The sequence below is a fragment of the Saccopteryx leptura genome, chromosome 8 (assembly GCF_036850995.1).
Source record: "Saccopteryx leptura isolate mSacLep1 chromosome 8, mSacLep1_pri_phased_curated, whole genome shotgun sequence".
In the NCBI taxonomy this organism is placed as follows: domain Eukaryota; kingdom Metazoa; phylum Chordata; class Mammalia; order Chiroptera; family Emballonuridae; genus Saccopteryx; species Saccopteryx leptura.
The window spans coordinates 70,032,472-70,048,920 of record NC_089510.1 but is presented as its reverse complement, the minus strand read 5'-3'; the positions used below and the strand labels follow the sequence as shown (position 1 = coordinate 70,048,920).

The following is a 16,449-nucleotide window of genomic DNA, read 5'->3' as shown; positions in this document are numbered from 1 at the left end:
GAATCAAACTCAGGACATCCGCACTTCAGGCCGACGCTCTACCATTGAGCCAACTGGCCAGGGCCGAGAGGAATATTTTCTAAAACCACTGGTTGGCAGCACTTACTCCATTATATATAGTTTTGGTAGCTATGCCTCAAGAATGACAAAGTATTAGGGGAAAGGACTGCTAAAATAAGGGATTGGAAAGAGAATAGGTCTGACTAAAAATATTATGATTATTTAGCCTGGACAAACAAAAGTAATGAAAATTATGTCTCAAATATGGATTGTTGAGCACAGATTTCTTTGACAAATATTAGTGTACTTGACTTGAAGATACCCAAAACTTGGAACCACTAAATCAAGAAATACTGAAAGGAATCCTTTCTGTCTTACACAGCAAATACTCAATCCATGAAAAACATTATACTAAAAATTATAATATAGGCTGAATTTATACTTATGATTATTTAAATTTATAAATGCTCTCTGTAAAAGAACCCTAGGATGGTTTGGAATATAGAATCTTAGCCCAGGAAGGAATCTTACAGAATTCTTAATGTAATTCTTTCAATTCATGAAGAAACTGAATCCAAAGAGATCAGTCACTTGTCCAAGGTTATATGGGAAGTGATAAAGCAGGCGAAAGCTCAGATTTTCTTAAGCCAGAGGCCTTTTACCTTGATGCTCACAGCATGTATTTTTAATATATGTACGTAGGGGAAATTAGGACTGCATCTCAGAGAGGATAAATTGCCTGAGGTCTTACATTGGCTGGCTGCTTCTCCTGATGTAAGAGCCTGTTTTAATTGCTACAGTGTACTACAGTTTCCATACCCCTTCTAACTGCATAACCTTGAGTAAGTTACTTACCCTCTATGAGCTGCATGGTGTTAGGAGAACAAAGTTACCAACAGATTATTTTAACACCATGTGAGACAAGCAGGATAGAAATGACATTGACTGCTGTGGAAATTTGAAGGAACAGAGAAAGATAAATTGTGGACAGACTTTGAATGATAATATATAACATTTGGCCTTGACCCTTAGAAATTCATTGTTGAACTATTATTAAAAGTTGTTGGTGAGGTGTTTTAGTAAAATTAATCTGTGGTTTAGAGCAGAAGATTAATTGAGAGGTATGAAATGACGTGGACCCTCAGGAAGAAAAGTGGCAATGGGAAACAAAAGGAAGGGACAAATGTAGAAATACTGTAAAAGAAGACTCAATAGGTCTTACTATATACAGCTAGTGCTCGACTTACGACCACGATTGGTTCCGACAGATCAGTTGTAACACGATTTGGTTGTAAGTTGAGTAGGCTATATGTACAGTACTGTGAAATGATGTTATAAAAATCTTTAAGTCATATTTTATCATAATTTTCTTTTATTATTGTTATATATCATAATTTTCTTTGTTCATTTTATGCCATTTGTATCATCTCTACACCATTTTGTTTGTTATTTTTACATTCATCAGGTTTAAGTAAAACACTGCATTACCAGTACAACTGGTTTAATATTTTCAAAGACAATTTCCTCTTGGTAGACATCTTGGGAGGGGTGTGATGAAAAATATCCAAGACACAAAACACAAATTGCTGTACCGAGTCTGGGATAACAGTTGAAATGGTGCACGTGGAGATGGTAGTGCTGCTGGAAGCTGGTCCACACTGTCGTACGCCCAGCTGGGCAATGCTTGCGCTACCAGACACAGAGCAGTCGTGGCTAGCGATTGTGGTCGTAAAGTCGAATGGTCGTAAGTTGCATAGGTTGTAAGTGGATCAATATTTGTATATATAGTTAACTAGATGTGGAGGAACAGTTGATGATGACTATCCTTTAAAAGAACCATGGATGTTAAACTGCTGGAGAGCTCCTTTAGTTGAAAAGTGTCTTGTATGTGTCTCATGATGTTTAATGGACTATTCTGCTTATAAGTCAAATAAAAGATATTAATTTGCCCTATCTTCCTCATATTTGTGAAAAAATGTATTTGAAAGCCTCTTGAGATATATATTTAGTATGGAGTTCATTTATATGTCAGGTACTTTTCTAGACACTTGCAGAGACTTAAAAGAGGAACAAGATAGGCACTGCCTCCAAAGATCTCAATCTGGTAATCCTTACCTAATATTTTAGTTTCATAGCTTTATTACCTAATCATAATCTAATACTTTCATCACTCATGAGTGTGACATTTAAGCTAAATCATGTAATTCTCGGCCTGAGCAGTGTCCCTAAGGAGGTGAAGATGTGGTCTTAAGGGAGTTAAAAAGATTGTTTCATATATCGGGCACAGATATACAAGTAGTACATAAACAGATACACAATTATCTGTAATATTAAATTTTTATTGGTGGGGGCTATTATGAAAAAAAAGTCTGTAAAGACTCCTTGTGGTAAGAGGGCAATAACTTTTTTAAAGTTTCAGAAGCTGGGCTAAATATATTGCAATTACAATTATCAAGTGCTCTTTAAAGGGGAGAGATCACTTATTCTCTAGCCAACTAGTTATAAATTTAGGTTTTGATAATTACGATTTTTTCCTTGTATTTTATATATAGGTATATGTTGTTGGAGGCTATGATGGGCAGAACAGACTTAGCAGCGTGGAATGTTACGATTCCTTTTCAAATCGATGGACTGAAGTTGCTCCCCTTAAGGAAGCCGTGAGTTCTCCTGCTGTGACCAGCTGTGTAGGCAAATTGTTTGTGATTGGTGGAGGACCTGATGATAATACTTGTTCTGACAAGGTAAGCCATGTTCTTTCACAGAAACTGCCAGTGCTATATTCAAGAAGAGAAATACAGAGATTTCTCAAGGAGGTAATGAGACCCATTAGAGTGAGAGGCCTTTTAAAAATTGGTATTTCAGGCCCTGGCTGGTTAGCTCAGTGGTCGAGTGTCGGCCTGGCGTGCAGGAGTCCTGGGTTCGATTCCCTGCCAGGGCACACAGGAAAAACGCCCATCTGCTTCTCCACCCCTCCCCCTCTCCTTCCTCTCTGTCTCTCTCTTCCCCTCCTGCAACCAAGGCTCCATTGGAGCACAGTTGGCCCAGGCGCTGACGATGGCTCTGTGGCCTCTGCCTCAGGCACTAGAATAGCTCTGGTTGTGACAGAGCAACGCCCCAAGATGGACAGAGCATCACCCCCTGGTGGGCATGCGGGGTGGATCCCAGTCAGGCACATGCGGGAGTCTGTCTCTCTGCCTCCCCATTTCCAACTTCAGAAAAATACAAAAAAATAAAAAATAATTGGTATTTCATACTTCTGGGGGAAAACATTGAATTTCCAGTTAGTTAAGTGATCCTGATATATCTAACAATTTGCTGTAAAAAGCATATTTTGATCTTTTTGTTATGAGACTAATCTCAATGTTGAGATCTTGTACTAAATAAGTTGTTTTAAACCTTTTTCTGCTGTACTGTACAGAATTGAAAAATTATTCACACAAAACACAGTTGGGAAGTGAATTAGCAGAGGGTAAGACACAATAACTAATTCTACTGCTTCGGACTGGGTCATTTTCTGCATATGTTAAAGTATTTTTTAGAACAAACACAGGAAAAGAAGGCTCTGTACTATGAATAGAGGATGGGTCAGAGTTGCTGCATGTCCTTGATCTCCTCGGGCAAAGCAACCTCTGCACCCTGACGTCTCAGATACATCATGTTATCCTGGGAACCAGCTTCTGCTGCCTAATTGGTTTAGCAGTAGTTAACTGAATTTTGTCAATTTATTTTTCTAAATTAACTTGATACAACGTGGTCACAAGTTACATACTTAAAATGCATTAATTCAGAATTTGTGGAAATGAAAGTATACTGAATTGAGGTTTACTTGTGTTCTTTTGAAGAAAAGACTCCCTAAAAGTGAAAAGAAATTATATTCAGATTGAAGCATAGTTATGCTGTATAACAGAATTTTTTTTTTAAATCTAAACATGTTAGCTATTCATCCTGGAAGCAATCTGTGTTTATTACTTTACTAGAAAGCCCAGCAGTCATACGAAATGACCGCTGTTCTGGATATTATAAATTGTAATTAAAATGATTTGTGCAAAGGTGTCTGCTAATTCAAACTGAATTAACCAGGGCAGGCGGCGAGGACGCCCCTTTGCTTACTGCCCCACGGGGTTTCCCCCTTCTACTTGCTTAATTGCTTAAAGTAGAGTGCAATGAAGGAAACCACTGGCGGTACATTTCTTAAGAGCCACCACTAGCTCAATAAATAAAGGTGATTTAAATAATAAAATGTTAATTCACATGTCAAAGATCTCTTTGTACACAACATTTCTTGTGTAGATCTTTCCATCATTTTTAAGCTCGCCTTGCAGAGGACCATCAATTATTTTTAATTTTACGTCCATTCTTTCACGAACTCTTGAACAGGCAACATAAAGTTGACCGTGTCCAAATGCAGGCTCAGGTAAAAAAATGCCAACACGCTTAAGCGTTTGGCCCTGAGACTTATTGATGGTCATAGCAGAGGCAAGTTTTACAGGAAATTGTCTTCGTCTCAACTGAAATGGCAACCCTGTTTGAGATGGAGCCAAATCAATTCTTGGAATGACATGTATTTCACCTTTAGAGGAGCCAAAGACTTAGCTATTATGACATTATTTTTCAATTGGAGAACCTCTAGTCTTGTACCATTGCAAAGACCCCTTCTGGTGTTAAGATTTCTTAACAGCATAATAATTGCTCCAATCTTTAACCTCAGTTTGTGAGGTGGCATGCCAGAAGGCGGGACTATTTGAATGCCATGGCAACTTCACCCCATTGGCTAGTACAGTTACGCAAGCAACCAATAAGCTATCGGCGACAAACAGACACTTAAGCTGCATATAATAAAAATTCTGCTTAATAACAAACTTACATTTCTTTGGAGAAGTTTATAATTCAGACAGTTCACTATCAAGCTAACCTCCCTTCATTCTGTGAATGGGTTTTGACTTTTAATCGCATTGCTATATATTGGTAGATTTTTTATTATTAAGCAAATTTACATGTTTGTTTAGAAATTTTAATTAAATATTTCTATATATTGCTAGGTTCAATCTTATGATCCAGAAACCAATTCTTGGCTACTTCGTGCAGCTATCCCAATTGCCAAGAGGTGTATAACAGCTGTCTCCTTAAACAACCTGATATATGTTGCTGGTGGACTGACCAAGGCCATATACTGTTATGACCCAGTTGAGGATTACTGGATGCATGTACAGAATACATTCAGCCGGCAGGTAAGAACATAAAACAATTCAAAAGTAAAATGAATCTAGTAGGAGGGACCAAGTACATGACCATTATGAATATACTGTAATTTCAATATTAAAATATTTCATGTGTGCTTGAACTATTTCATACTTTTTTTAAACTCCACATAGGCTCTGGCCGGTTGGCTCAGTGTATGGATGTCCTGGGTTTGATTCCCAGTCAGGGCACACAGAAGAAGCGACCATCTACTTTTCCACTCCTCCCCCTTCTTTCTCTCTCTCTCCCTCTTTCTGTCTCTCTCTCTCTCTCTCTTTCTCAATCTCAATCTCTCCCTCTCCTCTCCTTCTCTTTTTCCCTCTCACTCTCTCTCTCCTCTCTTTCCCTCTCTCTCTCTCTCCCCCTCCTCCCTCCCTCTCTTTCTTTCCCACAGCCATGGCTCAATTGGTTCGAGCACATCGACCCTGGGCACTAAGGATGGCTCTGCGGAGCCTCTACCTCAGTCACTAAAAAGAGCTCAGTTGTGAGCATGGCCGCAGTGGGCAGAACTTCAGCCCCAGGTGGGGGTTGCCGGGTGGATCCCAGTCAAGGTGCATGCAGGAGTTTGTCTCTCCCATCCAAGTACTAACCAGGCCCGACCCTAGGAGTTTGTCTCTCTATCTCCCCTCCTCTCACTTGGAAAAGAGGAAGAAAAAAAACCCCAAAACTCCATATAAGGTATATATTATACCTGTTTTGAATTCCTTCCAAGGAATTGTTATATTCAAAGAACTTCTTCTTACCATCCATGACGAAGTAGTTATTGCACTTGAGTTGTTGATTTCTTATTCCCCTTTACCTTTTTTCAGAATCCTGCTCTAGTCCCTATCACTCTCTCTTACGTATTTCAAAAGATAAGAAATGTTGCCTGGGCCCTGGCCGGTTGGTTCAGCGGTGGAGCGTCAACCTGGCGTGCGGGGGACCCGGGTTCGATTCCCGGCCAGGACACATAGGAGAGGCGCCCATTTGCTTCTCCACCGCCCCCCTCCTTCCTCTCTGTCTCTCTCTTCCCCTCCCGCAGCCGGGGCTCCATTGGAGCAGGGATGGCCCGGGCACTGGGGATGGCTCCTTGGCCTCTGCCCCAGGTGCTAGAGTGGCTCTGGTCGCAACAGAGCGACGCCCCGGAGGGGCAGAGCATCGCCCCCTGGTGGGCAGAGCGTCGCCCCTGATGGGCGTGCCGGGTGGATCCCGGTTGGGCACATGCGGGAGTCTGTCTGACTGTCTCTCCCCGTTTCCAGCTTCAGAAAAATACAAAAAAGATCCAAAAATAAAAAAAGAAAGAAAGAAATGTTGCCTGACCAGGCAGTGGCGCAAGGGATAGAGCGTCCAACTGGGATACAGAGGACCCAGGTTCAAGACCCCGAGGTTGCCAGCTTGAGCACAGACTCATCTGGTTTGAACAAGGCTCGCCAGCTTGAGCCCAAGATCACTGGCTCGAGCAAGGGGTCACTCGGTCTGCTGTAGCCCCCAGTCAAGACATAGGAGAAAGCAATCAATGAACAACTGAGGTGCCGCAACAAAGAACTGATTCTTCTCATCTGTCTCCCTTTCTGTCTGTTCCTATCTGTCCCTCTCTCTGATCTATTGCAAGAATTAAAAAAAATAAATAAGTCTGTTTCAAAAAAAGAAAAAAAAAAAAGATAAGAAATGTTCCCAAACTGGTTTTTTCTTTCTCTGGTTAGAAGCTAGTTTGTTGTTTGTTTATAGAAAATGGCTATGCTCAGGTTTTCATTCACACACTCCTGCCTGAATCTTCCTACTACCTCTCCACCCCTACTTCCAAAAAAGGCCTTCCCTCAGCCTTTTGATTCATGTCTCTACTCTACTTTCTTATACCAATAAAATAACGTGATGGTTCTGATGTTGGAAATCGGGCTCAACCACAGGTCATTACTAATAGTCTCCCAGTCTCATTCATGTTCTCTTATTTTTTTCTATCCAACCTTAAATAAGAGTTTTCTTCAAGCCTCTTTCCCCTGCCCTCTTCACAGTTCGTACTCTGATCCTGAGTGGTCTCCTCTGCCGTCCTCCATTGGTGACGTAGTCTGTTTCTCTGTCAAAGCCTCTCCTGTGCTGCAGACTCAACTTTCCAAACACTTCTTTTCCATGGGCGTTCTTTCCCACGCCTACCTTTTCTGTTGCCAAATAAGCTAGTTTCTCCCTTATACTCAGAAAACTTCTTACACCAGATATGTGAATTTTCCCCACATCACTTACTTCTTCACAGTCTGGGTGTCTTACAATTCAGTTCAGTTCTGACACTATCTACCTGGAGTTAGTGTTGGATTCCACAAGTTAAGGGCTCAGTTCCACCAGATTGTCCCTGCTTCAACTGCCAATCACAAGTTCCAGGTTGTCCCAGGTATTTCAGACCTACCAGCTTTAAATCAAGGTTGCCACAACCCCTCCTCAGGTTTGATAATGTGTTTGAACAGCTCACAGAACTCAAGGTAACTTTTATGCCTCCCAGTTTATTATGTATGTGAGATGTTAAAAAGGATACAGAGAAACAGCCAGGCGAAGAGGTGTGTAGAGTGAGGTCTGGAAGGGTCTCCAGCGCAGGAGCTTCTCTCCTTGGGCTGCTGAGGCCACCACCCCCCACACACAGATGTGTTCAGCAGTCTGGAAGCTCGCCAGACCCCACTCTGGGGACCCTGTAGGCACAACCAGTGACTAATGCAGTTTCCAGCCCGGCTCCCCTCTCCAGGGGATGGGAGTGGAGCTGAGAGTTCCAAGCTTCTAATCATGGCTTTATCTTTCCCACCCAGGAAATTCCAAGGAATTTAGAAGTTCTGTGTCAGAAATCAGAGGCAGAGACAAATATATACATTTCTTATTATTTCACAGCTAGAAACTTAATTTCTTAGGTTTTCCTAACTTTTATTTTTATACTGAACCAGCCTGTCAGTTCTTTGTCCTCAGAATTTCTTCTATTTTTCTTTTCATTCCTATTGTCCTTGCTTTTGTTCAAATTTTTATCAGGTTTTACCTAAACTAAAACAATAATGATCTAGTGTTCCTTTCCCTGATGTCTTGCTTCTCTAACCCATTTTACCACAGTTATTTTACAATAATTGTAGTCTCTCCTCTAATTGGAAACCTACAGAATAAAATCCAGGATTTTCCTACTTCCTTCTAGGTCTTCTGTTGGCTCTCCTCTGCTTGCCTTCTCCGCTTCACCTCCTGCAGCTGTGCCCCAATTGTATTAGTGTCTGGTATTTGCATTCACTATTGATATATAGATCTTATGTGTCCTTGCCTCGGTTCATACTGTCCTCTTAGCCCCTCATGCCTTTTCTGCCTTCCCTGCTTATAATTACACTGATCTTTCGGGCACTGTGTTAGAACAAACTGTTACCCTGCTCAGAGTCGGTCTCTCTCTCTCTCTCTCTCTCTTTTTCCTGCTCTGTCATTGCATTTACCTTCCATATGGCACTCATATATTCATGCCCTTATGGGTATAAATGTGTATTTCTATACTGAAATTCAGTCCTGAGGATACTATTTTTCCTAACTCATCTTTTATGTATCTAGTATCTATTGGTGCTCAGTAAATATTTATTGAATAAGTAAACAAATGAGAGATTGAAGCAACAGAGGGACCTAATTGTAAGACAATCTTACTGCAAGATACATGAGATATAGACTGTAAGGACAATCAATAGGATTTGTGTATGACACAATTTTTCCAAAGTTGTTGACATTGAGGTAGCGTCTCCAATTAGTAATGTATTCGGAGTAACATGGCCTCAGCTGATGAGGGGGCAAAATAGGATCTTTAGCTTCATGGTACAGAGGGAATATATTCTTCTATCCCTTTTCTATCACGCTTAAGTAAAATGAATGCCATATTTCTAGCTCAGTAGCTTCTGGAAAGGACAGTTCAACTCTGCAGAGGTAAGATGTGCCCTACCTCATAAAAACTCAAATTATGGTCATAGTCACCCATGAAACAAGTGTTCACACTTACTCTAAATTTTTAAATCAAAGGTATTTTTATTGGTTTATTACAGTGAGTATTTTTAAATGTACTACATTTTCACTAAGAATTACTATTCATTTAGGGCTTGGCTATACTGTATAAAATGCAAACAGACCTTAGGAAGAGAATTACCAGCATATGGCATACTGCAGGGCACAGTGATCATGTTCTTAACTAAATGATTGAGAAAAACAACAGGATACATATGACATATTTTCTCTAACTAAACAGTTATTTTCCTTCAGAAATTTCAGGGAAAAAACATTTAGATCAGAATATATTAAGTCTGTTAAAACAAAGACAAATCATTTGAGTTCAGGTTTGGTATTCTGTATCAAATCTCTTGAAGCAAAAAATACCGAGATTTCTGGAATTATCTTTTCTTCCTGATCTGTTCGTATTACTAGTACTTTTTTAAATATATCGATGCATACATTGTTGATAGGCAAATTTTGGACCATCTGTGTTTCATTACCCTTTTAATTCTCATCAATGAAAAAGGATAAATCAACTAATTTCATGGTAGACATTTATTTGAGACCAAGGCTATGTTTTCTTGAATGCTTACAATCCTGAATGATAAAAATGAACTTTTTTTTTACTTTTATTTTTTTACAGTCTAAGTAGCCCAAGCCTTTTTCTCTGTCTCTCACCATTCCCGTGCTTCTTGACTTTGCATAATTCCTAAAAGCCATAACTTGTTTTTAAACATGTTTGCATTTTTAAAAATGGATTTATTGGGTGACACTGGTTAACATAACTACACAGGTTTCAGGTGCCCACTTCTGCAGCACAGCTCTCTACACCGTACTGTGTGTTCACCCCTTACCAAGTCAGGTCTTCTTCCACCACCGTTTATCCCCATATTACCCTCCGCCTTACTGCCTCCTGGCATCACCACCTGTGTTCGGGGTCCGTCAGTTCTTTTCTGTCCTCTTGTGTTCGGTCCCTCAACCTCCCTCGCTCAGCCCCTCTGCCCCTCATAGCTGTCAGTCTGCTCTCTGTGTATGAGTCTGCTAAACATTTTTGCATTTTAACTTTCATCAAAAACATTCTTTAAAAAAATTGTGGGATTTTTTTTAAGTCAATGATGATTTTTTTTATCTTTTTCAGTAGACCGAGTATTTAAAATGTCACAGGATAATAAATGAAAAGAAATCTGACTCTTTTTCTTTAATGTTGTTTTGTTTTTGTTTTTGTTTTTGTATTTTTCTGAAGTTGGAAATGGGGAGACAGAGAGACAGACTCCCACATGTGCCCGACCGGGATCCACCCGGCACTCCCACCAGGGGGCGATGGTCTGCCCATCTGGGGCGTTGCTCCGTCGCAACCAGAGCCATTCTAGCACCTGAGGCAGAGGCCACAGAGCCATCCCCAGCGCCCGGGCCAACTTTGCTCCAATGGAGCCTTGGCTGCGGGAGGGGAAGAGAGACACAGAGAGGAAGGAGAGGGGGAAGGGTGGAGAAGCAGATGGGCGCTTCTCCTGTGTGCCTTGGCCGGGAATCGAACCCAGGACTCCTGCACGCCAGGCCGACACTGAGCCAACCGGCCAGGGCTCTTTAATGTTGTTTTTAAGCATAAGCACTGTACAAAATAAAAAGAAGAGAGTTATGGGTTTTTTTATTTTTTATAATACTACGATTGTGTTTCATTTTAGTCTTGAAAAATAACTTCATGTTCTGATGTTATTTTTCTTACTAGCTGCCATTACTCTTGTAATACTTATATAGTAAAATAAATTCTATATCTGTAATAAGTAATTCTCCAATATAAAAGGATAACTGTTTCAAGGTTGCTTGCTTCATTTAATTCTGAGCATTATTATCTGAAATGATGTTAATAATAAGATCCTATGACTATATAGTTTAAGAATCATCATCAAAGTAACTGTAAGATTTAATTGTATAGGGTATTTTGTACCTGAAAACTAAGGATGTTGTTGTTTGTTTTATTGAGAACTTTTAGAATTTGTGGAAAGAGCTTTTTGTACTTTAGGTGAGAAATGTTATAATCTGATATATAATTGCTACAATTCATGGTTTAGGTATTCTAGATAAAAGTTTGTCATTCACTACTGATAATCAACCAAGTCATGCTGGGTATATATGAACTCTGATATAGGCATTTTTAAGTACTCATTAATTTTAGACCTGAGGATACTACCCTCTATCATATAAGTATACCAAGGTTTTATTTTTTTCTGTAAGAGTAGAATTTATATATGTGTGACAGATTTGGTCAAGTAAAAAATGTTTATTGCTCTCATTGGTAGAATCTCTCTCGTTGTTTAAGTGGAAACAGGATAGCTAATATGCAATGACTTTCTCAAAGTAAGTGTAAATAGAAGAATCTTTGATCTGCAGCATAACCAGTTTATGCGATAGTGAGAATTTTAGTATAATTTCTTTCTTTGAAGAATCACTCTTCAAAGAATATTTGTTTTATATAATTATTGACAGAGATGAGGACAGTTTAGCTAAGAATTCTATTATGTGGAAAAGTAACTGTAAAATTTCTGTGTCTCAGCCAAGGCCCCTAATTACAGTGCTTTGTTAATTTAATTATAATTCTTTGTTATTAATTTAACTTGTGGGTAATTCCATATAATGAATAATGCTCCTAATCTTTGGTCATAATTTAGCCACTTTCAATAATAAAGGACCTTCCTGTAACAAGCAGGCCAAGCTCTTCACAGATAGTTTCTTTCATTATCATTAAGTTAAAACACTTCTCTCAGTCCCCTATCATCGCTTCACCTCCCCCCACACAACTTGGCCCCAATTACTGACATCTATTCTATCTTAACATTTACTTCACCCATGCAAAATGAGCACTCACACATAGAGCAGGACTTAGGCGTAAGGGAGCTTATTTCATGTGTTCTTTTATTGGCTATGTTAAAGCACGTTGTCTTTTACTTTTCAGCTTGCTACCAAATCTCTTACCTTCAACAGTTAATTTTTGTTTGTTTTTTATTTGGTGAAACAGGAAAACTGTGGTATGTCTGTGTGTAATGGTAAAATATATATCCTGGGAGGAAGGCGGGAAAATGGAGAAGCCACAGACACTATTCTCTGTTACGACCCTGCAACAAGCATCATCACAGGGGTAGCTGCAATGCCCCGGCCCGTGTCCTACCACGGCTGTGTGACTATTCATAGATACAATGAGAAATGCTATAAGCTCTAAAGCCAGGACACTTCACCCAAGAAGCCACAGCAATCCAAGATGAGAGATCTTAAAAGCTCCTGCATGGGAACCTGGCCTATCTCCTTTGTGCCATATGCACAAAAAGTAAAAATAATAACAGTGGTGCCTTTCTACCCAAAGTATCAATCTTTCAAACTGTAATAAAACCTTCTTGTCATTGGAAAACAAAAAGGTTTTGGTTGTTGTTGAAAGTAATAGTGGTGTTGCTTGGGCTTTGAAAATGTACCTTTGTATGTATTTGTAAGAAGCCCATGTGGAATAGGAAATAATGTCTGTCTGTATACCTTTTAGGAATTTGTGGATGGTCTCTTCATTTATGTGTGTTTATCTGCAAGACTGTATATTCCTTATTTTGTCACATATATGTAGAAAATTGCATGACTTAAGGCTTCATTTAGGTTGAATTACATAATTCTTAGAATACATTCTAAGAAGGAAAAATTTTTTAATTTTTTGTTACTAAAAATATCCAAACTGAATGATGTTATTGAAAGGTTTTCTTTCTGTAATTAATGAGAATATGATAATTTGAGTAAAACACTGAATTATTCATTCTTAAAATTGCCATCTTATATTAAACATATTTTTGGGAAGAGTTTGGGTAGGAGATAGAAAAGCAGATGCCGTTGAAATAACAGGTTAATTCCTTAAAAAAAATGATTTAAGATCCATTGAAGGAAAAGTGACTCACTGTGGCTCACATGAATATTTAGGTATTATCTCTAAATCCTCCAAGGAACCTCCTTTTCGTGACCCTGGCAAAGGAGTTGAAATACATTTTTGCAATATTTTCTTGTGAAAAACAGGGACAGATTTTCTCCCTAGCCCAGTAGGGTTTGACCTCATTAATATGGTGCTGTGGATGAAGACCTCTTTCCTGGTTAAACTACTTCATGTGAACAGCTAAAAATCCTGGGAGCCTTTAAGGGAAAAACCAGGGATCACCTAGCTCAGTGGGTCTGTTTTTCTTTTAAAATTAACCATCTAAATAAACTAACAGTGATAGTCTTCGAGAAATCTTTCATTTGATACCATAGTGTAAAATATCGATCAATATTCTCAAGCTTCTATACCACAAATTGCCTTTGTCTAGGTTTTTCAACTCCAGTTTATAAAGCTTACGAGTTTTCAGAGGTGAATTTAAAAGTTCTAAGACAAATGGAGTAGCAGGAACTACAGCATAAGTGTCTGTTCTTACTGGGTGGACTGACCATTTATTTACATTGTGGGGATGTTCTAGGTAGCCTGCTGTATTTCAGCTTCCCAGGCACTGTGTTCTCTCATTATAAATAATATACTCCTTGTCACATGTGATTATAGTGTCACCACTGTAGTAATCAAAACCTTAATGTTGATAAACTATATTTTTTATCCTAGAATGATAACCGATTTCAAATAAACTATACAGCATCAACTTGAATGCTTAGCCGGAATCTGAATTCTAAGGAAAACTCTAAAAAACTTAGAAATTTTTAGGGAACTTTTACTTTTCAAAGTATAATTTTTAATGATATATACCTTCTTATGGTAATTATCAGAGCAATTAAAATTATTTTATGTCATTTTTAGTGCAAAGACAATTATATGTACAATTAGGATACTTGTTTTAGTTTTTGAGTAAACATCTTTTGCATTGTACCTTTTATGTAGGTAATGGAATCTATTTAGTTCAGAAATTCTTTGCAGTAAATGAGATAATACATGAGAAGAGTGTCAATGCTAAGGATTATACAAGTGATATTTGTTATTTCCTGTTTATTTGTAAGATCTTGCCCATTCATAAATACAGACATTTCACATAAAAAGTATCTTCTCAAGGTAACTTGTATTCTAGTACTTTTGTCTATTGTAAAAGTATATTAACTGTTGTATCTTGTTATTATTTTTAGTGTTTGTATAATAATTTGAAAAGAAATTTAATAGAAAAGAATTTGTTTAAACATAGACCTTATGCCAGTAGTTTAATTTTTTTCTCTACATAATTTAAAACTGCATAAATAAAGTAGGCCACCAAGAAATTAGCTTGACTAGTAAGAAATTAACTATTTTTAAAGTTACCAAAATATTTTAATTTTCTTTAATTATTTATATTCCTTTACTGGTTTTTGGTAAATAATGGTGTTAGCATTGATAAGATAAAAAAAAATTAGGATAGAATTGCTATATCAAAAGGGATATATCAACCAAACTGGTGTCAGAATATATTCATACTGTCATCACATAGTTGACAGATTTTCTTTTGATAGGTAATGCTCATATAAGCCTTTGGGTTTGTATGTAAGCATTCACATGTGTATATATGTAGATATTTACTATGGTTATGTGCACACGTATATGCAAACACCAAGAAATGTATCAATTGTAATGATCAGAAAAAAAGCACATAAGTTAACATATTAATTGACCTTATTAAGTTCAGTTTCAGAAGATTTTTTATTTGGTCATTTCTAGAATACTTTTTTACATATGAGAGTACATGATGAATATTAGCATGATGACTTATATACAGTCAGAATCTGTATAACATATATAGTTTTGCAAGATCATAAAACATAAAAATTAGAGGTGGAGATGTGTTTGCTAAACCCACTCAGTGGGGAAGGGAATGGAAGGGTATGTTTTGTGGATTAACAGAAAAGTAATTTGTTTTTTCATGAACTTAAATCCTTTCCATGTGTTTCTATATGTGAGTGAACGATAAAGTGGTCTGGTTTTTACCACAGAAGACCTTCCTTTTCTACTCTAATCTTCCCACTGACTTGACTGCACAGGTAGGAAATGTTTGCCTATTGGGTTTTAAGTAACTTTTTTTTTTCTGGATGACTGAAATGTAGGTATTTACTCCATTTAAACCAAGTGTTAAGAAAAATGCTGTAAATACTCAGGGAGGGTATTAAGTTATCATTTTTGCTTATTGGGGGGTGGGGGTTGAAGTGCCATAATTAACCTTAATGATTCTAGAGTAAATTTAATTTGATAAAGGGACTTCACACGGTGGTGGTTGAACATTCATTCTTTTATATTTAGAAAGATGAAAATGTTTTGTGGACTAATACATTTTCTCCTGGTGAATATGAATTGTTTATGTATCTCTGCTGTCAAATACCTTTTCTGAAACTCAGGAAAGACAAAGGTTCAATTATACTACTTTTGTCAACATGCAAACCAGGTGTGCTTTGTTTTTTTCCTGTTGTCTGGAGATGGCAATAGATTTGTTTTCATTGCTGTGAGAACCCACCCATAAAAGGAGAGGGGTTGAATTGTTTGTGTGCCTGTTGTGTCTTGAGATTTGTATGTGGAAAAAGACATCTACTCCTGACTATTGTCAAAGAGGAAAGATTGCTATTTATGTGGTGCCAAGTGATAAGATAATACTTACAAAAGGCTTCCTGTGGACTGCCTTTATTTCAGTAAACTCAAGACATCAGTTAACCTCAGCATAAAATTTTGGCCTTATTAGAATTTGTTGTGCATTATTTAAAAAGCCAGGTTTACATCACCTCATCCTATTATTCTTTTTAGTTAAATACATATAATCACCATACCATATAGCCAGGATGGGCCAATTTGGTTGACCTTTAAAACACTAGGTTTTTGCTAGGTAACTACGTATTGTCATCGCTGATGCTAGGCACCAGAAACCACTTGAGCCAGGAGTGTGAACTGATTATTCCGGAGACATTCTCAACATACTCCAAACATTTTTAAATGTTTTACATTTGTGTTATTGCCTAGGTAATAAATTCACTTAGTGATGATCATCATAAACAATTTTTTTTAAACAGCAATAGTCATAACTTATTTTATCTCTTGTTCCAAAGAAGAATTTTTAATGTTTTAAAGGTAACGTCATCTGAATTTGTGCCTTAGGTTCCCTAGTGCTATTCCAACATTTTCAATCTAAATAAAACTTTCTTAGAAAAGCTTCATATTTGTTTCCTATAAAGTAAATAAACCTAAATTTTTTTTATCATTTCAGTCCTGGTTAAATTTTTTTTAGAGACAGATTAAGGAAGAGA

General features: G+C 37.8%; 1 protein-coding gene across 4 annotated transcripts in view; it reads left to right on the top strand.

Moving 5' to 3' along the window:
• The window catches only part of KLHL24 (kelch like family member 24), a 47,658-nt gene extending 32,063 nt beyond the window's left edge, over window positions 1–15,595 (top strand). For all 4 annotated transcript variants that reach the window (XM_066347215.1, XM_066347217.1, XM_066347216.1 and 1 more), the window contains 3 exons: window positions 2,553–2,741; window positions 5,040–5,228; window positions 12,209–15,595. In XM_066347215.1, coding sequence (XP_066203312.1) covers window positions 2,553–2,741; window positions 5,040–5,228; window positions 12,209–12,409 — 579 coding nt within the window. In that variant the 3' untranslated portion in view covers window positions 12,410–15,595. The remainder of the gene's footprint in view (window positions 1–2,552; window positions 2,742–5,039; window positions 5,229–12,208) is intronic.
• Window positions 15,596–16,449: the final 854 nt, after the last annotated feature.